The sequence below is a fragment of the Myotis nattereri genome, assembly GCF_964212035.1.
Source record: "Myotis nattereri genome assembly, chromosome: 14".
NCBI lineage: Eukaryota > Metazoa > Chordata > Mammalia > Chiroptera > Vespertilionidae > Myotis > Myotis nattereri.
The window spans coordinates 36,834,874-36,861,692 of record NC_138089.1 but is presented as its reverse complement, the minus strand read 5'-3'; the positions used below and the strand labels follow the sequence as shown (position 1 = coordinate 36,861,692).

The window sequence follows — 26,819 nt, the reverse complement described above, 5'->3', positions numbered from 1 at the left end:
AATTTACATAAGTATCTAGATTCGCTCCTTTTTCCATGGACGTGAAAAACGAGAACACTCGTGAGCGGTCCTTAACAGATGGCGCGCGAAACACGAGAAAACTCCTGAGCGGTACGAAATCTGTTAATAAATGTTTGTTGAACGTACAATCCCAGGCCATTTCAAATCCTTTTAAAAAGGCATCAAGGAAAAGTGGTTATACTTATTTTATAGCTGAGTGACCAAACTAAAAAATAACTATTGCTCTCCAGTGTAAATAAGTCCCATAATTGACGATTGTCTTCGACAGGCCTTTAAGTATAACATGTATATTTCTGTAATTTAAATAAAAGCCTCACTTGCTTTCCCTCTTCAGGACTCTAAAATATAAAAGGTTGATAAAAATAAATTTTAGGAAATGGATTTTATTATCTAAATAGGTTATACCATAGTCCCCTATGCTTTGCCACTGTTATCCATAACCATGATTTCACAAAAACACATCTTTAATAAAAGTTAAATTTATGAACATCTTAAGATAACTTGAAAAATATACAGAGAAAAAAAATGAAATCCACAAATTACAAAGATTTTAATATGCACACTGCCAGTCCATCTAAATTTGGCATAGTCAATCTACTTAATTGATTTATTTAATGTGTTAATTTTAAAAAATTCCACTGGGGGATGAATGACATATTATTGCCCTTGACAAAGGTGACAAGTGTGATATTGTTTTGACTAAGAAAGCAAAATATAATTCCTGGCTATGTTATTGTTCTGGCTTATCAAAGCTAATAAAATATGTGAGGGTGAGGTTCTGCCATGCCCAAAGGGGTTAGGCAAATGTAATAGAAGGTGCACTGGGCAGACACACATTTTCATCATATAAATTTTCTGGTAGTTCCTCGTCATCTCCATCAGGAAAATATGTAGGGAATGGTAGATTTTTGCAGAAATCCTTATATGCAGGTAGTTTAGAATCTTTGATCTGGAGGGAGGAAACAAAGATTTTATTAATGAGCGCTACCAATTAAGTTAGCCTGTTTTATTATTCATAATCAAAGAATATGTTCCTATATTTTCTAATGTGAATAATGCAACTGTTATTGTATCTATATGAAGTAAAAGGAAATCAATGTATTTGTTTTATTTGAATAAGTTTAATTAATCCAATGATATAATCTTCCATAAGAAGAAAAATTTCTAGAACTGCCCAACAGGATAAATTATATTAAATATCAGTTATATCCAAATGGATATTTCAAATATAAGGATTGATATAGACTATATACCTAAAAGGTATTACTATCAACTTCTTAATGATTTCATCTAAAAATAGACAACAGATTTTTTGAGCTCAGATTAAAAATAATTTACCTAGTATTTTTATTAGTCTTAATTCTAGAACACATAATAAAACTATCAAGTTTTAAGGAAATCAGCTTACACTTAACAAGTAGCATTCTCATTTGGAAGCTAAGAACAGAATAGTATTTAGCAAAAAACAATAATAAATTCATAAGTCTTTATAATATTGCTATTAACTCTTTATGTTCTAAAAATATTCTAATCTGTGAATTCACAAACTAAGGAATACTACATATGTTGACATAATCTAAAATGATGGGTTTTATTTTTGGAAAACATCACTGGGTTCTTTAAAGCTTCTGACTTCTACAGCCTTCATTCAGAGAGGAATAAAAAAATTACATATAATTATACACACAGAGTAAAGTAAGCCATAATAATTTTGGCAATAAGAAATGAATAATTTGGCCTGGCAGGAGTGGCTTAGTGGTTGAGCATAGACCTATGAACCAGGAGGTCATGGTTCGATTTCTGCTCAGGGCACATGCCCGGGTTACAGGCTTGACCCTGGGGAGGGGGCATGCAGGACATAACCAATCAATGGTTCTCTCTCATCATTGATGTTTCTCTCCCCACCCCCTTCTTTCTTTCTCTCCAAAATCAATAAAAATATATTTAAATGCCAAACTGTAAAAAAAAAAAAAAAGAATGAATAATTTGGTTGAAATAAGTACACACCTGCTAGGAACAGCTAAGTACAGAAAAACATCTATTTTAATCTCTCATTAAAACTGTTGTAAAAAATTATCAGTAAGGCACCCAGAAGAAAATAAACTCACTTTACCCGCCCGCCCCCCCGCCCCCCCGGAACTTTAACTTGGACTAAAAAGAGGTCATATTCTTACCAATTTAATCTGTTTCAGAATTTAGAATTGGAAATAAAACCTGAGTAAGTAGACAGTAAAACCAACAATAAAACTTTCTGTGCTAATTTGATAAATGCAAACATTTACTAACAGATGATTTAAAGGTTTCAAGGAGTATTTTTTGGGCTTGTGTTTAAATGTCAGCAGTTTGGTACATCTTTTTTTAAAAAATTTTGTTTTATTGCTTAAAGTATTACAAAGAGTACATCTTTTGAAAATATTCAGCCCACTTTTTTTATTCTCCCAGGTGAATGCATAACAGGTAAGCCTCTTGCCCGTAACAGAGTGAGTTCTTGTTACTTTTACATTTTTGTAAATCTGTTATAGCTGAGGAAAATTTCAGACAAAAAAAGCACTGCTTAAATATTCTAACTGTAAAAGCTACAGTACTATATGTAATTCATTGATTTGAAACATAAAAAATGACAGCAGCTTTAAAATTGAGGGCTGGAAGTTTACAGTCCAAAGGTACAAGACTCATATGAATTTTGTGCTTACATTAATGAAACAGGTTGGTCATTCCAACGACTATCTTTACTAATTTTAGAATTAAAGATATTGGCAGCCCTGTACTCTGAGAGCAAAAGCTCCCATGGAGGGAGTGGATGTTCGTGAGGCTGCCTGTCCAGCCAGGAGCGCTCATTCTCCACAGGCAAGAACTTACCTGCTATGCAATCACCTGGGAGAACAGAAAAAGTGGGCTGAATGTTTTTAAAAGATGTACCAAACTTCTGGACATTTAAACACAAGCCCACAAAATACTCCTTCAAACTTACACCTTAATGTTTGAAGCACACATTTTACATTACAAAAGCTGTTTTGGTACCACAATGCAAAGACTTTATTTTTTCAAGATGAGTTCTTTTTAAAATCAAAACATGTCTGTGAAAAATGCATTCTCTAGTGTGTTAGCAGTTCAAAGTGGACTAGACATTTCTCTGCTGCTGTAAGTTTCTCAAAATATATTTGGACTCCTCTTTAGAAATTGCCTTTGGGCCTTAACCGGTTTGGTTCAGCGGATAGAGCGTCGGCCTGTGGACTCAAAGTTCCCAGGTTCGATTCCGGTCAAGGGCATATACCCTTGGTTGCGGGCACATCCCCAGTGGGGAGTGTGCAGGAGGCAGCTGATGGATGTTTCTGACTCTCTGTCCCTCTCCCTTCCTCTCTGTAAAAATCAATAAAATATATTAAAAAGAAAAAGAAAATTGCCTTTGGTGGACCTTCTGTCTGTCTGTCTTCAGTGACAGCAGGCCACCATCCATTAGAGAGCTGACTGAATTTTTGAATGCAATTTTTTATCAAGTGGATGAAAAGTCTGAGTAATAAATGTTGCTGTTTATAACAACCAGATCAGAAAATTACTACATAGATTATGGTTTTTCAAGACAGTTGACCTATTCATCCCCAATAGTTACTAAGAAGCATCTAAGAAGATGCTGAGAGGGTACCTTAGAAGTCACAGCAGCAGTAGTAGGGTTCAGCTGGAAAGCCAGCCTAGAATCGTGTATGCAGCAAATGGGGATATAAGGAGTTGGCAACATTAAAAAATCCACCTGCTATCCAGTGTAACTTTATTATGGAAAATAATCACTTTCCTCTCTTTTATTGGGTTGTGATATGCATAACGTAATAAATCTGGATTGCAGAGGTAGGGATACATTGAATTATGAAGCCAAAATGTTATGAGAAATACAATGACAACTTGCTGGCTTCAACCACTTATCACTGTAGTCACTTGGAGAATAGATCACTTGGGTTTGGAAACCTACTTAAGCCTAAGCACCTGCAATCTTACAAAAGAAACAAGAGAATAATCCAGTCAAAAAGTGAAGAGTGCCAGGAAGGGAATTTTAATTACTCTAAGATTAAAACAAATATTGTACCTTATTCTAGTAACGGAACCTATTTTAAAAAGCACACACAGAGACCCAATATGAAAAATCTGAGGTTTAAGTTTCAACCTATTTTTGTTGTTGGAAAATTAATGAAAACTATATTTCTAGGAATAGCTGATATAACTTCTATTACAAATTTATTTTCAGAATGGGAGGTTCAAAATTCAAGTGATTTATCACTTTGTATTACCATGGCTTACAATTCCAGGCAGAATATTTAATTTGTATTTTATTTATGAAAATAAGTCTCTGAGAGTCTGAGTTTTTCTTCAAATCTATCCTGTACAACATGTTTATTTTCCTTCATATGTTGAATATAAAAATGAGCATGCATATTTTCAGGGAAAATAAAAGTACAATCAGAGCAATGCTAGTAATAATAACAACAGAATCTCTCTTTAAAATGTCTACCTTTAATCACCTTTCTTCTGGGCTCTCTCATTTAATTTCCACCTCCAGTATTTCTGGTTCCGGTGTCAAAGTACTCTTAAATTTGGGAAGGACAGGTACATTCACATTTTGGCAAGAGTATCCTAGTCTCCTTTACATATTTCTAAAGAGCCTCTGCTTCATGGTCCTACCCTTCTCACAGACATACACTATAGGTTGTTCTCTGCAATTTTTGCACCCAGTTGCTACTAAAAACCAAAAATAAAAAAATTCAACAGAGAACTCATGTAGCTTGAAAATTAGGGGCTGTTTTTCATATTCATATAAATGAACAATGGAAAATAAAGACAGCTATACATACCTTTACTAAGCAATTTTTATGTCCAGGTACAGAGCCATTTACATAGATTATATTGTGCTTTGTATTTATTCTCCACACCTAAAGCCATAAATGAAATCATACTTTGAGAATTTGTAACACACACAGTTCACGTATCCTCCACCCCTCCATAAATGTAAAACCTATTAGAACAATCAAACTGAACAAACAACAATTAAACAGACACACATTAAGTCCATACTCTGGTGCCTTTGCATTAATTTAACCATTCCTAAAAAGAGCCACTTCAGAAACTCACTTTGAGTCCAAATTCTGTCCTATCTCTGTTTCCCATTTTCCCAGGCATTTTAGTTCCAGGCCAGACTCTGCCGATATCCTAAATGAGAGAACCAAAATTAGCACTTCTAAATATTCTCAATTTAAAACAGTTCTGATTAAAACAAAATGTAAACTAAGATAGGAATTATTAAAATGTTTAATCCCCTCCCCCATTCTGTTAGGCCCCAGTAAAGAACTAAATATGGATTTAGACACATCTACCTCAAGAGGGGTAATCCAGTCTAAATTAGATCAGAGGGACAAAATACATACAGACTAAGAACAGAGTTAGGAGAAAAACTCAGTAACAAGAGAGTAGTCGCTGCGCTAGCACTGCTTGAGAATTTAGAAAGAAAATGTGGTCCTTTGGTGGTGTGACGTGTTTGTTTTGGACATACAAACACGTCACACCACCAAAGGAACAAGTAAGTGCCGGCCCGCTTTCATGAATCTGGATTAGCCCATGTAATGCACTCCATCCGCACCACTGCTGCTGGAATGGTCCCACTCCCCCTCCCTTGCTTTCGATGTTACCTTCCTTCACCAGAATGATTAAAGGACAGTTCGTTATCGGAATATTGAGTTTGCTTGTCCAGCCCTGGTTATCTCAGATTCACATAAATCAAACAGCTTCCCACAATCTCTATTTTGGTCTGATAATAATGGATAATAATTTTACATCTAAAGAAGCAAATCTGAATTCCATCTAAAATGGGAAAGGTTCTCAGGACACATGAATTCTTGAAATAGAAAAACTTTTGCATCACTACTCTCATAACAGAAGTCCAGGGGAAGTAACTCATTAAGAGATAACACAGATTAAAAGACAATTCTGAATATTATAGACTAAGTATCACTCTTATTTATTCCATATTTATTCTATAAATACACTCAGTGATAAGCACCTTGCTTAATATTACATTACTAAAAAAAATCTGCCCTCCCCAATTAAATTTACTCTCCTCAGAAGTATACCCTAACTCTTAAGATTATAAAGGCAGTCGCTAGCTAATCCTTAATGAAAGTATTTACAAACACAGAACAGCATAGTTCATGACAAAAAATTAAGTTGAGCTATAAGAATAGTCTTCTACATGCCTAATTTTTAAAAGAGCTTTACTATAACTCATACCACACATTTCACCCTTTTAAAGGGCAGTTTAATATTTTTAGTACATTCAGAGTTGCGTATTGCTACAACCAATCTTAGGACATTTTCATAAATCCCAAACTAAAACTTCATACCCATTAGTGGTCACTCCCCCAGCCCTGTACAAACCTCTAATCTACTTTCATCTCTGCAGATTTGCCTAGGATGGACGTTTCACATAAATGGAATCATGCAATTTACAGTCTACTGTGCTTGGCTTCTTTCACTTAGCATAACGTTTTTAAGGCTCCGCCGTGTTATAGCATATATCAAAACTTCTTTCCATTTTACTGCTAAATAATACTGTGTGAATAACCACTCTTTAATTATCCATTCACCAACTGATGACCCTCTGGGTTGTTTCTATTTTTTGGCTATTATGCATAATGTTGCTATGACTATTCATGCACAGGTTTTTGTGTGCATTTTTTCATTTCTTTTGAGGTATATATACCAAAGAGTGGAATTGCTGGGTCTTATTTTACACTTAACATTTTTAGCAACTGCCGCAACATTTTTACATTCCTATTGACAATGTATAAGGGTCCCAATTTATCCACATCCTTGCCAACATTTGTTATCTGCCTTTTGAATTATAGTAATTCCAGTGAGTGTTAAGTAATATCTCACTGTGGTTTGGATTTATTTACATTAATGTAATAGCCAAGGATGTTAAGCATCTCTTCATGTGCTTACTGCCCATTTGTATATCTCCTTTGGGAGAATGTCTAGCCAAGGATGTTAAGCATCTCTTCATGTGCTTACTGCCCATTTGTGTATCTCCTTTGGGAGAATGTCTATCCAAGTCCTTTGCCTACATTTAATTGGGTTATTTTTTTTTACTATTGAGTTGTAAGAGTTCTTTATATATTCTGGATACAAGTCGTAGCAGATATGATTTGCAAATACTTTCTTCCATTCTGTGAGTTGTCTTTTCGTTTTCTTGATGGAGCTGTATGCAGCCCAAAGTTTGAACTTTTGATGAAATCTAATTTATATCTTCGGTTACTTGTACTTTTGGTGTCAGATATAAGGCTTTGCCAAACCCAAGATCATGAAGACTTACTCCTTTTTTTTTTTTTTTTATAGATTTTTAAGGTCTTAAATTTACCCACTGTTTACAGGTTGCCCACTTGCTTTACCACCCACTCTATATGTATGCACATCTCCTATGTCATATGTAATTTGGTGGCAGACATGATGCTCCTTTGCCTGTAAGTATTTCAGTGTCTACTTCCTAATTCTGTTACATAACCACAATACAATTATGAAACTCAAAATTTAATACATTACCTAATTTTGTCAACTGCCCCAATAATGTTCTTTACTGCTATTTCCCCCCAAGTCCAGATCCACTTCAGAATTACACACAATTGTCATGTTTCTTTAGTCTCCTTAAATCTGGAGCAGCTCCTCAGCCTTTCCTTGTCTTTCATTACCTTGACATTTTTGAAGGCTACAAACCAATCATTTTGTGGAATATCACTCACTTGGGGTTTGTCTAATGTTTCCCTGCGATTAGATTCGGGTGATGCATTTTCAATGGGAATCACCACGGAAGTGATGATGTGTTCTTTTCCTGGAATCCGTTCAGGAGGCATATTGTGTTGGTTTGTTCAATTACTGGTGATGTATAACATTGATCAGTTAGTTAAGGATGTGTTCACTCAGTTAATTCACTCTACGGATATTATTTTCCCCTTTGTAATTAATAGGCAACTTGTTGTGGGACTATGTTAGCATCTAAAGTCCATCAAGCTTTTACCACTTGTTTTAGCCTCCATTGCTAATTCCTCTAATGGCCATCAAAGTGAAATTCTAACTCTAACATCCCTTCCACACTTATTAGCTGAGATTATAGTGTAAGGAAGAGCAGTCCCTTTTCTCCCATTTATTAATCTATTTGTATCAGTGTGAACTCATTGATCCTAAGTTTTTCATTTTTTTTAAGTTTTCAAATCAAACTGTCCCATTTTTTTGCAAGGGGGAGCTAATTGTAGCTGGATCCTGGGTCCTTTCAAGTACCATTTTAAAAGCACTTCCTTGAACAAGCTGGTGTTTAGAAACCAAGATCTAGGCTCTAGTTGTGTTCATTGCTATGGAATATCTTTGCTTTTAGGCCCTTTCAGTAGCTAAAATGTACGTATATTTATACCAATTCCTTTGTTTACATGAACATATAGTAAATATACAGATTTACTAAAATGGCCAGATTATTATGACCACCCCATCAGTACTTCATTGACACTTCCAAAAATACTGAATATTGAAAACTTCCTAAGCAAATACTCTCAAGGTTTTATTATTTGCATAACTAATTCACTTCATTGTACTGATGGGGTGGTCATAATAATCTGGCTACTCAGTGTATACTGATACCTACAGCTGGAATTCAACACTATAGAGTTGTTTTAATTTCCTTCCTTTTCATAACTTAATACCCTTTTCTAACAGTGAGAAACGTGGCTCCCATTACCAATATATTTACCTATCTACTCAACCTTACAATTCACAGAAAATTATTTCAGAATAGCTACCTACTACCATTGCAAATAAACATAATTAGAATTCAAAACCTATGCACAGTACCTTTTTAATTTAGAGTCAGGACATATAGCCAAATACTGTGTTCAAAAGTTATTTGAGTTACTCTCCCCACCTGTTTGGTGAGGTTATGTTACTCATTTCAAACAGTTAGGTTCATCTTCTAATTATATTCCATTATGGATCCCCCTTTCTTTGTATTTTATTTTGAATACATAAAACATTAACATGGTTTCAACTATAAAAATTTAACAAAAAAGTATATCCGTGGAAGTCTCTCTCTTACCACTTTTGAGCCCTTCCATACTTTTCCCACCCATCTCTTGTAGGTAACCAGTCTTAGTTTCTGGGTTATCTTTTAGGTCCTTCCTTTTTGCAAAAATAACCAGGTAACACGCATTTTCTTATATCCTGGAATTCACCTCATTCTTTTTTTCAGCTGCATAGTATTCTATTGAGCAGATGTACCATACTTTATTCATCCCAACTCCCAGGTATGGAAATTTATGCTTGTAGTTATAATGTTGCAATAACTAATTTTATAAAAATGAGTATCTTTAGGGTAAATACTACCTAGAAGTAGTATTGCTGTGTAGTTCTATTCGATATTGCCACATTGTACTATATTTTATCCCCAACAAAAGATGCACTAGTTTGTATCCCCACCAGCAATGCATAAAAACCTGTTCCCCTATATCAGCGATGATGAACCTTTTGAGCTCGGCGTGCCAGCATTTTGAAAAACCCTAACTTAACTCTGTGTCACATATAGAAATTTTTTGATATTTGCAACCATAGTAAAACACAGACTTATATTTTTGATATTTATGTTATATATTTAAATGCCATTTAACAAAGAAAAATCAACCAAAAAAATGAGTTCGCGTGTCACAGGTTCGCCATCACTGCCCTATATTCTTACTAACACATTGGCAAAAATCAAAGCCACATAAGAATTTAGTAACTCAAGAGTGGTTTTAATCTGTGTTCCTCTTATGAAAGAAGTAGAAATACTTCCATTTAATACTGATATACATATATATCAAGCTTTAGAAATTAAACTTGCATTATTATGACGCTCTAATAAATTATGCCCCTCATTCCCCCCCAGCACTTTATGCTGTATCTCTGGGAGAGTAGAACTGAATTAGCAATACAAAGTCCTTCACCATTTCTTCTCTTACACCATTATATTATCCTTGACAATCCTTAAACTGCCATTTAAGGAAAAATAAGTCTCTGAAGGAACCAGATGAAAAGGCATTCTAATCCCTAATTTCTTGCAACTGACTTCAGAGTGTAGGAGGGGAGTCAGAGATGGGAATGAGAAAGTAGGCAGGAAAATATTTAGAATACTGACTGTAGGGATGTAGGGAACAACTAAATAATTCAAGTCGGCCTCTGGAAAGTAAGTAAGACCAGGACCCACCTTGAGTAAGATTGATTCCCAAAGTCAGACTAGAGCATTACATGCACTATCGTAGCATGAAAAAGAAGACCACTAAGTTATACTTACACCAGTTGAAATAGCTCCAGGCCTCCTGTGAGTTTTCGTTTGACCATGAGTAGCAGGCTGGCCTTTAAATCCCCATCGTTTCATGACGCCTTGAAAACCTTTACCAATGCTGAACAAAATAAACATCAGAATTTGCACAATGAACAGAGAGCATACTGCACCCAACTGTACACTTTCTTGATAGTACCTTAGAGTTTTAACAAAACTTCTTATCTAAATAACTAGAAAAGGCTATACAAGCAAAACCGCAAATGAAAATTCTTTTATGTCTGACCTGGTTTGAATCCCTTCCTGAAATTTTATATAACATGATTAATTCAAGATCGTGAGACAAGAGCAAGCTAAGCAAAGGGAGTTCAATCTGAACAGGGAGTTTTATCATCATAAGCCTATGAAACAACATAGTAAGAGTGGTATATTTCTAGAAGTTCCAAAGTACTCAAAAGAGACATGGCAGACAACCATTAAGATCCACACACTTCCTGGTACCCAAACCCTCAAGTTCTCACCTCTTCTTGAGTCTGGGTGGACCTAGCAACTCACTTCTAAGGAATAAACGATGGCAAAATTGATGAGATGCCACCTCTGACATTAGGTTATCTCTTGCTTGACAGGCTCTGAAGGAAGCACACTGCCACGCTGTAAGCTATTTTACAGAGTCGAGAGGCAAGGATGTCTAGCCAACAATTGTGGCCCGAAGGCTTGGCGGCAATTCTCCCCAAGTCGAACACTGAGATGACTGCACCCTGGGAGACGCCCTCAGCCAGAGGAATTCAGCTAAGTTTACTGGGATTCCTGACCACAAGCTGTGAAGTATAAGTATTTGTTGTTTTAAACTGTTATGATTTAGGGCAATGTGTTATGCAGCAAAAGGAAACTAATACAACAGAACATTAAATAAAACAAAAATACCCTAAAAGTTGAATGTTTTACTATTAGAAGATACCAGAAGGATATTGGTTTCAAGGTTTAAATAGGAAGCTAATGACAAAATCAGTTACAATTTCTTAAAGTGTAATATTTCACTTTTTTAAACAAAACTATTCTACTTTCAAAGTCCATAACCAGAGAAACATTCTGCCATGCAGGTGGAAAGCGAACAACACTATGATTCAAAGCATTATGATGTCCGTTTCTATCAGTACAAATCATAAAATAAAAGGGCCTGAATAAATTGTAAGCTGTAGTGGACATATTTTTATAGACTGTTAAGATGAACATTTTTTCCAGCTTTCATTAGATAATATGTCAACATATTTTAAAGTCGTGTATCCTAACCCTAACAAAGCTAGCTGTTATTAAATAGACAGTGAATAGTTCAGGCCATTTACAAAAAAGCAAAAGGTTATGAAAACCACCTTATATCCACAAGCACTTTGCTGTGTATTTAACAAAGAATTATCAGAGAGTAATGAACTGAAGTAAGCCCGTATAATAGTTTGTTATAGATAAATCAAGAATTCAACATAAGAACTATGTACAGAACTTAACAGCTGAACATTACCAGGTCCAAAGTTATTTGTATATGAATAATTTAACTGCACTTACACCACTTTCTTCATAATCAACTGGACACATCACTTGTGTATACATAATTCTTTTCTGCCTCAAAAACTCAAAATAATTCTTATTCCTGATACAAAAGCTAAAATGGAAGTTTCATATAGATTTAAAAATTAAAAGATTAACATTTAAGAAGAAAAGCTATGATAATGAATTATTTTACTGAAATTCTGCCTCAGAAACTTAACAAGTATTTCCATTTAACACTAGATTTTAGAACATATTGAAAAATAAAAAATACCTAAAGAGTCATTTGAATCTATCCTATTGTTTGGCAAAGAAAAAACGGGAGTGGAGTGGCAACACAAAATCTAAAATGAACATGTTTTAAAAATACCACATTCTAACACTAACCATTCTTGGTAGAAAGTTTGCTGGTGCCTTCTGAGTTCTCAAACTGATTCATCTCTTAGTTAAAAAGAGAGCATGACCGTGCCCAATAACACACATGCTAGGTAAATTACATAAGATATTTAGCTCAATTTGAGAGTAAATAAGATGAAAATGGTATACTGAAAGTGCTAATTATCTGTCAGCTAATTACAGATTGTTTTTAATCTAGCTCTAGAGTACACCATGTTGTTATACTGTGTACAATGGGAACCTCTTCAATAAATAACTTTTAAACAAAAGGACAAAACACAATGACATGACAAATTATTGGCTTAATTCAGATGATGGAGAATAGAGTGCACCTGTTGATCCATGGGTGGTACAGGTACCTATTCTTTTGTTTCTCTCAGTTGTCACCCAACTTGAGAACAAAACAAATGAAATGAACTTATCTATACTTAGCATACCCACACACATTTCAAATATAAGGTTTTCACAGGTCAAATAAAATAAACCATTTTACCACAAATGATACACAACACAAAGCACACACATGCTTCACTCCCACACCTTTTCTTACACAATCTTTAATGACAGCAGAAAAATCAAGGAAAATTCAAATAAAAAAGAACACGTTAAAAGTTCCAAATTTAGTGAAACATGAAAAATAGAAAAACAAAAAATTTTTTTTAGAGCATTTATACTTGTTAAACCAAGAAATCATAAAAAAAAAAACACTCAGAAACAATTTAAATTTAGACTTGATTGCTCTGTTCTTGGCCTATTTCCTTAGCATACGTCCTAGTGCCCAACCTAGAGAAGTCAGTAATTCTGTTGTTACTGGCAATAGCTGTGTCTTAGGAAAAAAGATGATTAGTTTTTTATTTTGCCCTTCAGTTTAAAAATGTTGTATAATGGGCATACCTTTCATAAAAGTTTACTAATAAGTAGATGGTGTTAAGAAAGGAGAAAAGGAACTTAAAGGTATGACTAAGAATCTTGCAGAAGAGAATGCATAATTTAATGTTTCTAACTGCATTCTATAAATCGCTAGAAATTACTACCAGGTGAATTTCATTCCCATGCCATATTGTGGCAAATGCCTAAATGTCTACCATAGATAGAGGTTTTAATAAAAACCCACCAGTATTTCCTGTTTGTGGGAAAATGACTTCGATTTCATGGTTCAGGATACAGTTATATATAGAGATAAAACAAAATGACTATGAGATGAGGAGTGCTCTCAAGTCCATCCATTCTGAGTCCTCTGAGAACTTCCTCCAAAATTCTCATCACTGAGTCTTTCCCTGCCACTGGCTTCTTCTATCTTCTCTCTCCACTGTATTCCTTTCTCCTCTTTCTTAGGAAGCAAACTGCTTCTCCCTCTCTCATCCATCACCTGCAATCCTTTTCTCTCCAAGTGTTCTCTGGAACTCACTCTGAGGTTAATCCCTTAATCCTTAAACACAAAGCCTTTTATTAAAATAACTTTTTATTATGGAAGTTTTAAAACGTAATCAAAAGCAGAAAGACTAGTACAAAGAATTTTTAACTCAAGGACTATTTTGTCTCAACTATTTCCCTCCTCTACAATTCCAATGGATTATCCTTTATATAATAAAAAGCTAATATGCAAATTGTCCCCTTGGGAGTTCGCTCACTCACTACGACATGTGCTGACCACCAAGGGGCGGCAGCGAGGCCCTGAGGGAGCGAGGGAAGGAGGCGGCAGGGAACCTGATCAGCCCTGATCACCAGCCAGGCCTAGGGACCCTACCCATGCACAAATTTCATGCACTGGGCTTCTAGTTTTGTTTTTTTAATATACTTTATTGATTTTTTTTTTACAGAGAGAAAGGGAGAAGGATAGAGAGTTAGAAACATCGATGAGAGAGAAACATCGATCAGCTGCCTCCTGCACACCCCCTACTGGGGATGTGCCCGCAACCAAAGTATATGCCCTTGACCGGAATCGAACCTGGGACCTTTCAGTCCACAGGCTGACGCTCTATCCACTGAGCCAAACCGGTTAGGGCTGGGCCTCTAGTTTTAAAATAAATTCCAGATATATCATTCCGCCCATAAATATTTCAAATATGGGTCTCTAAAAGATAAGGATCCTTTTAAAGAACAAAACCACATTATCATCATCACAATGTAAAAAAATTAGCCATTCCTTAATATCAAATATCTAGTCAGTATTCACATTTCTATGGCCTCTTTTAAAATAGAAGAACTGTCTTCTATCACTCCTTACCACCCTCTCCCACCACCACTCCAATCATCATTTCCTCCCTATTCTCCTGCTTCCCTAATGCTCTTTGAGACACGCCTTTCTCCTTACAGGCACATAAAAAGACTCCTTAGAGTCTTGCCTCTGACCCTCTTCTCACTATGGTTATAACCAGGGGTTGGCAACTTGTTTTTGTAAATGAAAGTTTTATTATAACACAGCCACGTATATTTTTCTACTTATTACCTATGATAAGAACAGTGATGGCGAACCTTTTGAGCTTGGCGTGTCAGCATTTTGAAAAACCCTAACTTAACTCTGTGTCACATATAGAAATTTTTTGATATTTGTAACCATAGTAAAACAAAGACTTATATTTTTGATATTTATTTTATATATTTAAATGCTGTTTAACAAAGAAAAATCAACCAAAAAAATGAGTTCACGTGTCATAGGTTCACCATCACTGAGCTATAACAACAGAGCTGAGAAGCTGCAACAGAGACCATAATGTTCGCAAGCCTACATTTACTATCTGGCCCCTTGAGAAAAAATCTGCTGACCCCTGAAGCTATTACTAATAAACTGGAGTTCCACAAACCTTGTCCTCTGGCAAGAATTCTGCTACCAGCCCATTCTATAGATGTTTGGACTGTAGCTAAACAGAAGTAGCTCAGCCATTCAATTACAATGTTTCAGAAACAGAAATGAACATCACCCTCTTTTCAAGATACCCTCCTCCTGACTACCAGAGTGAAATTCCAAGCTGTTCCCTGCTCTAAAAAAACACATAGAATAACACTAAACAACCATAAATGTTTCCTAGCAATTTCTTTAGCTTGGGGCATATAAGGTCTTTTATAACTGGGTCCAGCCTACCTTTTCAAACACTGCGCATTACAGATCTAGTCACAGCAGATTCCTCTGTGAATCCCTAAATATGCCACTCTCTTATATGTCTTTGCTCATTCTGTTCCCTCTACCTCAAACACCCTTCCTGCTGCAATATCTATCTTTCCAATGTTACCATGAAAAAGAACAAAGTGTTTTTCGTGCTGTATTAGCTGTAAAATACTTCATCTCTTCATTTAAAAAAAATCAAAATCCACACTGCAAATGTTTTTATTTCCAATTTAAGCTTGCACTTTTTCTCTTCAGCTGATTTATGCTGTAAAAACGTTGACTTGTACATAATTTATCAGAAAACCCATAACTGAGTACTTAATGGAAGAAAGACTCTTGACTTCTCTAAGGATGCCCCAAGATCAGGTTTAATTGTTATCCTATATAATAAAAGGCTAATATGCAAATTGTCCCCTCAACTGGGAGTTCAACCAGGGGGCAGGGCAGGCCGGCCAACCGCCAGTGGACCCCACCCATGCACGATTTCATGCACCGGGCCTCTAGTATATAATAAATAAAAATGGAGATGAGGGTGTGAAGGTTAATACCAGCTTCTTTGGTTAAACACTACATTTGAACACAGGAAAATAGCGACTCATGTCAGTTCTTAGTCAAAATCAAGACTGGGCTTCTTTATAAAACTGAACCACTGATTGGAGTAAGATGAAATCTTTAATTGTGTAAAAGTAGTATTGAATGTATAAGCATAATGTCCAAACCTACAACCTAAAGAATACCTTGTAGCCTATAACCTAACACATTGTTCAAACCACCCAAGAAGCTTTTAATGATAAAAAATTCCAGTTAACACAAAAGGACAATTTTTAGTCAAATAAATTACATGTATATAAAAGTCCCTATTAGCTAATTCCCTATATCCATCAGGATTGGCTTTTAATTTATGATGAACTAATATGACATACACATTTTAATCTGTAATTATAGTGCCTCTGCATTTGAACAACTCACCCAGATATTACCCATCTACTTTCATCTCCACACACTTAATGGGTAAAGCATCTCCGTGGAATCCCTGTAAACTATGGGAGTCGACTTCTACTCACTTCAATGTTGCTGTCTAAGCCTATTTGATCAGTGATGTATAGGTCCTGAGCCCATGAGTAAGTCACGGCGGACTTTTCCAATTGCTTTGTGTCCACCACACATAGTTAAAAGCTGGCATGAAGTATCTGTATAGCTGTTACTCTTTAGATGAGTTTGTGACAGCAAGATCTGAAATGCAGGTATTCTGTTTCTGCCTAAAAACCGTAACACTGCCAGCAAAAGCTGGGAACATTTTTATCAACAAGGAACTGCTAAAAGTGCACTGTTTCATGGTTTATAGCTTTTTGACATGAAATCTAGCTCATTCAGTAGTACAAAGGGCCAAATGTGCAGTGACTCCTTTGAGTCCTCATATGAAAGGGAGCATTTTCTGGCTGTCCTAAATAAATCCAGAGCACATTTGTTGTCCTGAGTTCAGCAAGCTCTTTTTAAAAGAGAAAACTCAAATAACCAATTCTGCAATGTTATGACAGGACTTAAACAGTCTTCTGAAGGCCTTCAGACATATCTTTTCTTCAGTAGGCCAGAAAACCATATTGCCATGTGCTGTGAATCTGTGGTTATGTATTATTTTTTTCATTAATATAGATAAGAATGAATTAGGCCTCTTGGAAAACTGAGGGATTATTTTTCGGAAGCAGATTTTTAGAATTGAAAGGAACCTTAGAAACCGCTAAGTCTCATACCCTTACTAACTGTTGAGAAATAGATTAGAGCAAAAATATAAAACTGTCTAGCAAATCAGAGAGGCATGAAGCTATTTCAAGGGCATCATCATTATTCTATAAATTCTAGATGGAGCAAGCGGTGCGTAACCTTAAAATACCACGATTTAATTCCTAATGACTCAATGTTATTTAATCATTTAAAAAATTTCCTATTGAAAACACTTATTTTTTCATTTAAAATCTGAAACAAATGAAAAACTAGTAATGTCAATAATAGTGGCAGGAGCCAACAATTCTCCTAAGCATTTATTATGTGCCAGGCCTTGAGTTAACAGCTTTCTGTTTATTATCTCAGTTAGTCTTTACAACATGGCTATGAAACAGGTTAAAGATGAGACAACATAGACACTTTTCGAAAGAAGATATACAGAAGGCCAAGAGACATAATATGAAAACATGCACCAAGTCACTGATCACCAGAGAGATGCAAATCAAAACGACAATTGGGGTACCATCTCACACCTGTCAGAATGTCTATCATCAACAAATGACAAGTGCTGGCGAGGATGTGGAGAAAAAGGAACCCTCATGCACTGTTGGTGGGAATGAAGACTGGTGTAGCCACTGTGGAAAACAGTATGGAGTTTTCTCAGAACTCCCATTTGACCCAGTGATCCCACTTCTAGGAATACATCCCAAGAAATCAGAAACACCAATCAGAAAGGATATATGCACCCTTATGTTCATAACAGCACAATTTATAATAGCTAAGATTTGGAAACAGCCTAAGTGCCCATCAGCAGGTGAATGGATTAAAAAATTCCATCTACACAATGGAATGCTACACTGCTGTAAAAAAGAAGGAATTCTTACCATTTGCAACAGCATGGATGGACTTGGAGAGCATTATGCTAAGTGAAATAAGCCAGTCAGAGAAAGATAAATATAGCCCTAACTGGTCTGGCTCAGTGGATAGAGCGTTGGGCTGCGGACTGAAAGGTCCCAGGTTCAATTCCGGTCAAGGGCATGTCCCTTGGTTGCAGGCACATCCCCAGTAGGGGGTGTGTGGGAGGCGGCTGATCGATGTTTCTAACTCTCTATATCTCTCCCTTCCTCTCTGTAAAAAATCAATAAAATATATTTAATAATAATAAAAAAGAAAGATAAATATCACATGATCTCATTTGTGGAATATAATGAACAACATAAACTGATGAACAGAAATAGATCCAGAGACAAGGTAACACTGAACATACTGTCCAACCTCAGAGGGAAGGCAGGGGAGGGAGGGGGTCAAGAGATCAACCAAAGGACATGTATGCGTGCATATAAGCATAACCCATGGATACAGACAGTAGAGGAGTGAGGGCATGTGCTGGGGAGGTAGGAATGGCCGGGGAGAGGTCAATGGGGAAAAAAGGAGACATGTAATACTTTAAACAATAAAGAATTCAAAAAAGAAATTTTAAAAAAAGACAACAGAGGTTAAGAAAGCTGTCTAGGCCACAGCTGCCCAGAGACAAGCTGTCTCTGTAGAGAAGCAGAGCCCATGCCTTTAGCCCCTTTCTAGATTTCCAGCATTAGGCCTTAATTTTAATGACTTTGAGTAAAAAAAAAAAAGCTTCTTTGTAGAGTTAAAAGTGAGGGAATTATAGATGCCTACTATACATTTTTTTAAAGCAACAAACAACAAAATATAACCCTAAAACACCACTCTCCAAACTCTAGCCTTTATCTAAAAAAATAATAATAATAATAATTTTTAATCCTTACCCAAGGATATTTTTTCCATTGGTTTTTAGAAAGAGTGGAAGGGGTGGGGGGAGAAAGAGAAACATCTATGTGAGAGAGAGACATCGATTGGTTGCCTCCCACATGAGCCCTGACCAGGTCTGGGGATCGAATCTGCAACCCAGGTATGTGGCCTTGACTGGGAATCGAACCCAAGACCCTTTGGTGTATAGGTCAGAGCTCTAACCACTGAGAACCATGGCCATGGTTCTAGCCTTTATCTTGAAACAGTCAATCACTTTAACTGATTTAAGAGGGATGATTTTTTTTTTTTTTGAGATTACTGCCCTCTATGATTTAATCACTCATTTTGAAAATTATTTCACTAATGTGCTTAAAAATTTACTGCTTTGAATAAGTAGTAAACAAAGTAACTTACTATAAAATGAAATAGAACTGCAATGTCCAGGGCTGGACAGGAATTATATCTCGAAGCAGCACATACCTGGCTTTCCCCTTCACCAGCCAGAAGAGTAAACCAGAGGGGAAGTCTCCCCACAGTGTGGACTGGGCACTGAGCCTAAAGAATCTACTCTTTTAAAATCCCACCTGGCTTTTTTATTTGTTTGTTAATCCTCACACGAGGATATTTTTCCCATTGATTTTTAGAGGGAGGAAGAGAGACACTACACACACCATCGATTGGTTGTCTTCCGCACACGCCCAGATCGGGGGACCGGGGATCAAACCTGCAACCCAGGTACATGCCCTAGACCAGAGTCAACTTGTGACCTTTCACTGCGTGGGCCGGTGCTCTAACCAGAAAGTCACACCAGTCACCTGGCTTTTTAATCACCTTAAGACTTTGATGAGCAATAATATTTCAGTACATATTTTGATATCTTAATGAAAGATTCAAAAACTATTTGTATCTCAGTAAATGTGTGAAAGTGCTATCTATCAATCATCCAATCTCCCCACTTTTCTTCTTTCTACCAGGGATGATATTATCAAGGTAAGCACCTATTTTTATATTTTGAAGCCAAAGGGCAATGATAATTTAAAGGACATTGATGCCTTTACAGTGTTAAGATTATACCAGAAATTGCTATTAAAGTACTAAGATTAGACTTGAAAAGATATGGATTGTTTTAATTAGTCCAGACTTATAGACAAGATTTTTAGGTTATCTTTCATTTAGAAAGTAAAATCTTTTAAGTAGCCGAATAAGATGTTTTCTGACTTCAAAAATTTAAATAAATTCCAGAAAACCAGAAAAGAAATAATTTCAACAATACCACTGTCATAGATTCAAAGCTCAATGAGACAACTAACAGGAAAGTGCCCCCTTGGCCACTGTTATGGATGCAATTCATCACTGTCTGTGTCCTTCAAGTCTTTTGAGACAAAGACCTAATATATTGCCTTAAAACAACGCAGAATGCATTTTTAGTTTTCCTTTTGTTTACTTTTTCATTCTTTCCTGATTTATTTCTTTAAAAAGAAAACACACACCTACAAATTATGAGCACCTCTAGGATTCAACAGAAAACCACAGGCTAATAAGCATTCTATGTTGAGGATAGAATCATCAGTCATACCTCATTTCACCCACTATTTACATATTATCTATAGCTATTTCTTCCTCAATATTGAGAGAGAACAAGAGAGAACATTAGATCCCAAACCAACATCTATCAGAAGTTAAACTGCAATGTTATCACCATTACAGAAGAATATAAACTTTAAATGGGTACGGGGGCGGGGGGGGGGGGGCAGTGAGGGGCGGCAGAGGGGAGGTTACTGGTGGTGGTGGTGTAGGAAACGCATCATTATGCTCTCTCTCTTAAAGGTTTATTTTGAATGAATTACAGAAAACTCCTATATTGCAAAGACTGGGCTTAATTATCTATTAGTATAATAAGATTGTGAATTTGCTAGAATGCAAATTATATATATATTAGATGAAAAAAATCTTTCTCATATAACCTAAATTGAATTTGTATTCTTAGACCTTTTAGATAAATATTAAGAGGAACATTTAAAATTTTAAGGAAGTCTTCAAGAAGAGGCTGCTATGTTTGCAGGAAATTTCATTCTTGAAGTAGATGGATTCTATTAACACTATTTTCTTAAATTAGTATTATTTTGTTTTAAATTTTCTTAGTTATTTCTAAAATATGTTTAATCCAGCAATTAAAATTAAAGTAAAAAGGACTTGAAATACTCAAAATATAGATGTAAATTTTACAATTAAATATAATCATTATAACATGAGAAAAATGAATTCAATTAGAGATTAATTTGAAGATTTGAAGTTTTTCTCTTTTCTAATGGAAAGGAGATAATGAAGCCAATTACTAAAGAGACCAATTTATCGTTTCATGTTAATTAAAATGTAATAAAGAGGCAACGTTTTATTGACAATGTTATTTGCAACTGGATTGATTAAACTTTTTTGCTTTAAAACATGTTTATATTGAGTTAATTTGAGTAGTGTTAAGGAAAGGGAGGTACTAGGATTCTGTGCTGGGTTAGGGGCTCAATACCTGGTGAACCCTTAACTATTCTACAGTCTAGTGATTTGCAAAAGAGTGGTCCCTGGACTAGCAGCATTCCCATAACCTGGAAACTTATTAGAAATGCATATTCTTAGGTACTACCGAGATCTACTAGAATCTATAATCTGTGTTCAACAAGCCCTCCTGGAGATTCTGAGGCCCTCAAGTGTGAGAACCAATGCTCCAGTCGGTAAATCCATGTCCTTCACCTTCTTACCTAACCATGTCACTGCACACATGTTTTCTCTGGTTTCTTTAACTATAACAGGTTAATAATTAAGAAGCTGGAGTCCAGAAGCTACAAAATTTTAAAACAGGGGCTGGAAAGGGAGGACGAGGTAGTTAATCTCTGCCAGTAGTGAGCCACAGTAATGGACTGAGGACCCAGAGCCTCCTCCCAAAAGATGATGGTCCCATTTACAGTCAACAAGAAAAAAATTCTCATTGTCTGTGAAGGACTTAAACTCCAAGCCAAGAAAACTGTCCAAAAAATGAGTTGCATCAGGGAAAGGATAGAAGAATTTCTAAAGAAAAAATAAAAGCAAGCAAATGCATATACACCTACACCCATCCCACAACCCAGTGAAGTCAGAGGAAAAGAGAAGAGGCAGCAGCACCTAGGATTGTATATACCCAGAAGGAATTCAAAACAGCTCCACCTAAGTAGGACAGAGTCCTACAAACTTACAAGCACTCACAAGCATCTTGAGACTGTAATAACATGCCAGCTACAAGAGCTCTAGTCATCAAAAACACTCAGCAAAAGGTCAAATAAAGTGCATTTCATTCTAATGTCAAGCAGTATCACACATAAAGCTATGCACACCAGAGTGCAGTGCACACATATGTGGGAGTAACCCTCCTCCCAACTGTTACACGTGAAAGTCAAACAGAATACTGTATTGCTGCCCATACAATTGTGAGGATCTGCTGAAATGAAGGTCTTCCCTTCTCCAGAGTTAAATGTCAACTACTTTAAATCCCAGGGCTATGCCCCAGCCGGTTTGGTTCAGTGGCTAGAGCACTGGCCTGCAGACTGAAGGGCCCCAGATTCGATTCCGGTCAAGGGCACATGCCTGGGTTGTGGGCTTGATCTCCTGTGTAGAGCGTGCAGGAGGCAGCCAGTCAATGAGTCTCTCTCATCACTGATGCTTCCACCTCTCTCTCCCTCTCCCTTCCTCTCTGAAATCAATAAAAATATATTTAAAAGTCAATCAATTAATCGATCCCAGAGCTAGTTATCCTTCCGGCTCTTATCAGCTTTCTAGTTCTGAGGCTGGCAAAAGGCTTTACATAATCTTGTTTACAAGGTATAGGATCTTTTTGAAAAATGTTTATTGATTTGAGAGAGAGAAGAAGGGAAAGGGAGAGAGAGATAGAAAAATTAATGCATCAACATCAATCAGCTGCCTCCTGCACGCCCCATGCTGGGTTTCTAGCCCACAACATGAGCATGTGCCCTGACTGGGAATCAAACTGATGACCTCTTGGTGCCTGGGTCAACACTCAACCACTGACCACACTGGCTGGACTAGGTATATGGTCTTAAAACACAAAACAAAACAAACTTCCTCTTTCACTTTACACTCACGAGAAGACTGAAGTTTTTAAAATACCTTTTAAGAAGGCAAGGAAACCCAACAGTAGCATATGAAAGGAAAGCACTTACTGAACAGAGGCACCTGAAAAGCTAGGCTCTCATCCATGCTAGTCACAAATCCTGTCATAAGGCATCTGCTAACAAAGGTCTCTGATTTCACAGGGCTTCTCAAACATCCCATATACACTATAAAATACATAATGGAATTCACACACTATTAACTGTGTTTATATTTAGAGAATCACTGTGAGGTACTTTATATGTAATAATAAATTCAGAAATGAAAAAAGTAGAATAATCTAATTCAGAAAAACACATCTCTCAACTGACCAAACCAAAGCTTTACAGTTCCAATATTTGAGTTCTTGACAAAAGGCAGAATAAACAAAGTTACCAAGTAACCAGTGATTTTTAGAGGCCCCAGTAAGTAGGTCTAAGTCCACAACAATAAAGGAGCAGGGAAAAATAGGGAGAGGTTCACAATCTCAAAAAAGAGGGCTCACTCTACCGCCAATATAGACCACTCCATTTCTCAACGGCTCATCCAAGGTAAAGGCACCTTGCAGCTGCTTGCAATGGCTCACATTTGAAAGTAGGCAATAATAGTGTGAAAAGAAAGATGAATCTGACTATGTTAAGGAAGCTGATGCTGACACTCATCAGATTTCCTTTGATAAAAGCCACTTTGGCCCGGTCACTGTGACCTTAACACTATCTCAGAGCACTGTGGACCACTGTTCACTTTTAAAGAGCTCCTAGTTAGCATGACAATAGTGCAGTGCCGGCCTGGGGGGAGGGGGGCTGGGTGAAGGGGTTACAGGGGGGTGACAGTATCTGTAATACTGTCAACAACAAATAAATAAAGGGTTCCTAGTCAGAATATTCCTGGAACACAGGCTGCAGACTTTATCAAATGATAAAAAGGAAACTGAGGTACATGAAATGAAATTAGAATAAGAAACAGGAATGGACAAGAGCTGATATTTGAGTTTTGTTAGCCATGTAGAGTCTAATAACCTATAGTGAACAATTTCTACATAAACCCAATTATTTCATTCTATAGTGAGGTAACCTCAACTAATTTTTGAAAAATTACTTCTATAAAATTTCAATGTTTCCTGGAGATCATCTAGCCAATACTGGACTTATCTTAAGCCATCTGATAGCTGGTAAAACAGAAAAAAACTACAGTGCCAAAAATACCACTGCCCAGCCCCAAAGTCAGCATTTCTGTTAGGATGACAATGCAGTGTTGATTTGTACCAAATTAAACAAACCCTTGTTTAAGTATATTAAAATTTTTGCTTTTATGGAAGAAGTTTCACTTATCTACTACTGAGAGACATTCTAATAGGTTTTTTAACACAGTTACAAAATGTTTTAGAGTTATTTAAGGGGAACCTTAAGCACAACACCAGTATCACAGATGATATATAATATGTTTCCAATTTAACTATTTCCTAGAATTGGAAAGAAGCATCAATTACTAGACTATACAAAAGAACTCCATAGCACCACTCATGGATATTTCGCCATCAAACTGCACATAACCTTTGGTATTCAAAACAGAAGTAGGCCCAGCCCACAAAGAACCCAAGGAATGTGACCTTTCACTTAGACCCATTTCAGGAAGCATACATCTGAGTTTAAAAGCTGTAACCTGATGTGAACTCTTCACATACAACTAATTCAATGAAATTTAAAAACCGGTACAGTCAGTAACATTGAAAGATTAGCATTATGAATGAGAATAATAAATATATTTCTTTATTGATTTCAGAGAGGAAGGGAGAGGGAGAGAGAGAGAAATATCAATGATGGGAGAGAATCATTGATCGGCTGCCTCTTGCACTCCCCCTACTGGGGATCGAGCCCACAACCTGGGCATGTGCCCTTGGCCGGAATCGAACCCGGGACCCTTCAGTCCACAGGCCGACACTCTATTCACTGAGCCAAACCGGCTAGGGCTCTGTTATTTTTTAATAGATGAGGAAAACAAAAGGAAAAGAGAACCCATTATGTGCACTTACGTTTTGGCTGTGACGTCCACATACTGTCCTGGGCGAAAGTGAGCAGCATAAAGAGGAGTGCCTTTATGAAAAGACAAAAAATCAACATGAAGTCTGTCTGCTCAGAAATAACTTCACTAAACATAAACTACATCCAGGAAGCCTTGTAGATAACATATTTCAAAAATGGCAGGAGATTCTCTTCTGCAATTATAATTATTGCAGAAACACCAATTATAAGATAATAAAACTATTCAACACTGACTACATAGGATGTGGTGCTAGAGCGAGCCAATAGACAACACTGGCTGACAGTGTGCCTTCCTGAAGTGGGCAATTCCTGTACAACACAGTGTTTCCTGCTGGCAAATACAGGAATGATTCTTGGTCATTTTGGTAACAATATACTAAATTAAGGTATAGTATCTATTTCACAGAAAAAAATATACAAAGAGAATGATAAAAAATGCTGGGGCTAGACAAATCATTTTTTACACACTAGAGATAAATGATCCAGAATAGAAACTTGAATTATTTGAACACAGATCCATTGGTCTCTGGGTAATATTTATGGTATGTATGTATAATATCCCTATAAAGCCCATATATATCAGATTCTCGGTAGACTGGTCATTATTCCAATAAAACAGATATTCTTGCATATGCCAGATATCAGGAATAGCAAAAAACCGCTATTAAAGATAATACTAATTTTATATACTCATATTTCCAAAACTAGTTGTATTTAAATAAAATCTTACTTTAAAAGCACTTGGGAAATGTGTTATTTTATGGAATCTTGTAGCTCCAAGCCCTTCACAATATTTTATTTATATAAATTTGGAATTAACACTTTTATCTCCAAATATTTATAGGGCACTTACAATATGCAAAGTAAGAAATACAAAAGTATAAGACATGGCTCCTGACCTCAGGAATTTATTATCTAAGTAGGGATTGAGAGAGGTGGAGGAGCATATGGTGGGAGGTTAAATGGTTATGGATGGAGACTTGACTTGGGATGGGGAACACACGATACAGTGTACTGATGATGTGTTGTACAATTGTGTGCCTGATAACTGTATAATTTTGTTAACCAGTGTTACCCCAATAAATTAAATTTTATAAAGAATGTATTATCTAGGTGATGAATCAACATTACATCATCAAATAAGAGGACATGAAAAGATACTTCTCCAAAGAAGATAAACAGCTGGCCAACAGACATGAAAATATGCTCAACATTCGTACATCAAAGACATGTATATCAAAACCATAGTAAGATACCACCTCACACCAGTCAGGATGCCTATTATTACCAAAGTCAACAAATAACAAGTGTTGGTGAGGATGTGGTGAAAAAGGAACCCTGTGCACTGTTGGTGGGACTGCAAATTGGTCGAGACACTATGGAAAACAGATGCAAAAAACTAAAAATAGATATGCCATACCACCCAGCAATTCCACTTCTGGATAGTTATCAAAAGAAAATAAAAACACAAATTCAAAAAGGTATATGCATCCCTATGTTCATTCCAGCATTATTTACAATAGCCAAGATATGAAAGCAGCCTAGGTGTCCATCAATAGATGAATAAAGGACACACACACACACACACACACACACACCTGGTGTATATACACAATAGAATATTATCCAGCCATTTGCACCAACATGAATGAGTCTAGAGCAGGGGTGGGGAACATTTGGCCCGAATGCCATATAAGGCCTGTGAAATCATTTGGTCTGGCACTGCCAAGGCATTAGAGGTGAGTTAAATTTG

General features: G+C 36.3%; 1 protein-coding gene across 1 annotated transcript in view; it reads right to left on the bottom strand.

Annotated features, from left to right (window-relative positions):
* Positions 1 to 467: 467 nt before the first annotated feature.
* Positions 468 to 26,819, bottom strand: part of MRPL3 (mitochondrial ribosomal protein L3) — a 42,670-nt gene continuing 16,318 nt past the window's right edge. The window contains exons 6-10 of the mRNA XM_081106197.1: positions 25,057 to 25,117; positions 10,370 to 10,478; positions 5,140 to 5,217; positions 4,863 to 4,940; positions 468 to 970 (exon numbers count right to left, since the gene is read on the bottom strand). Coding sequence (XP_080962323.1) covers positions 818 to 970; positions 4,863 to 4,940; positions 5,140 to 5,217; positions 10,370 to 10,478; positions 25,057 to 25,117 — 479 coding nt within the window. The 3' untranslated portion in view covers positions 468 to 817. The remainder of the gene's footprint in view (positions 971 to 4,862; positions 4,941 to 5,139; positions 5,218 to 10,369; positions 10,479 to 25,056; positions 25,118 to 26,819) is intronic.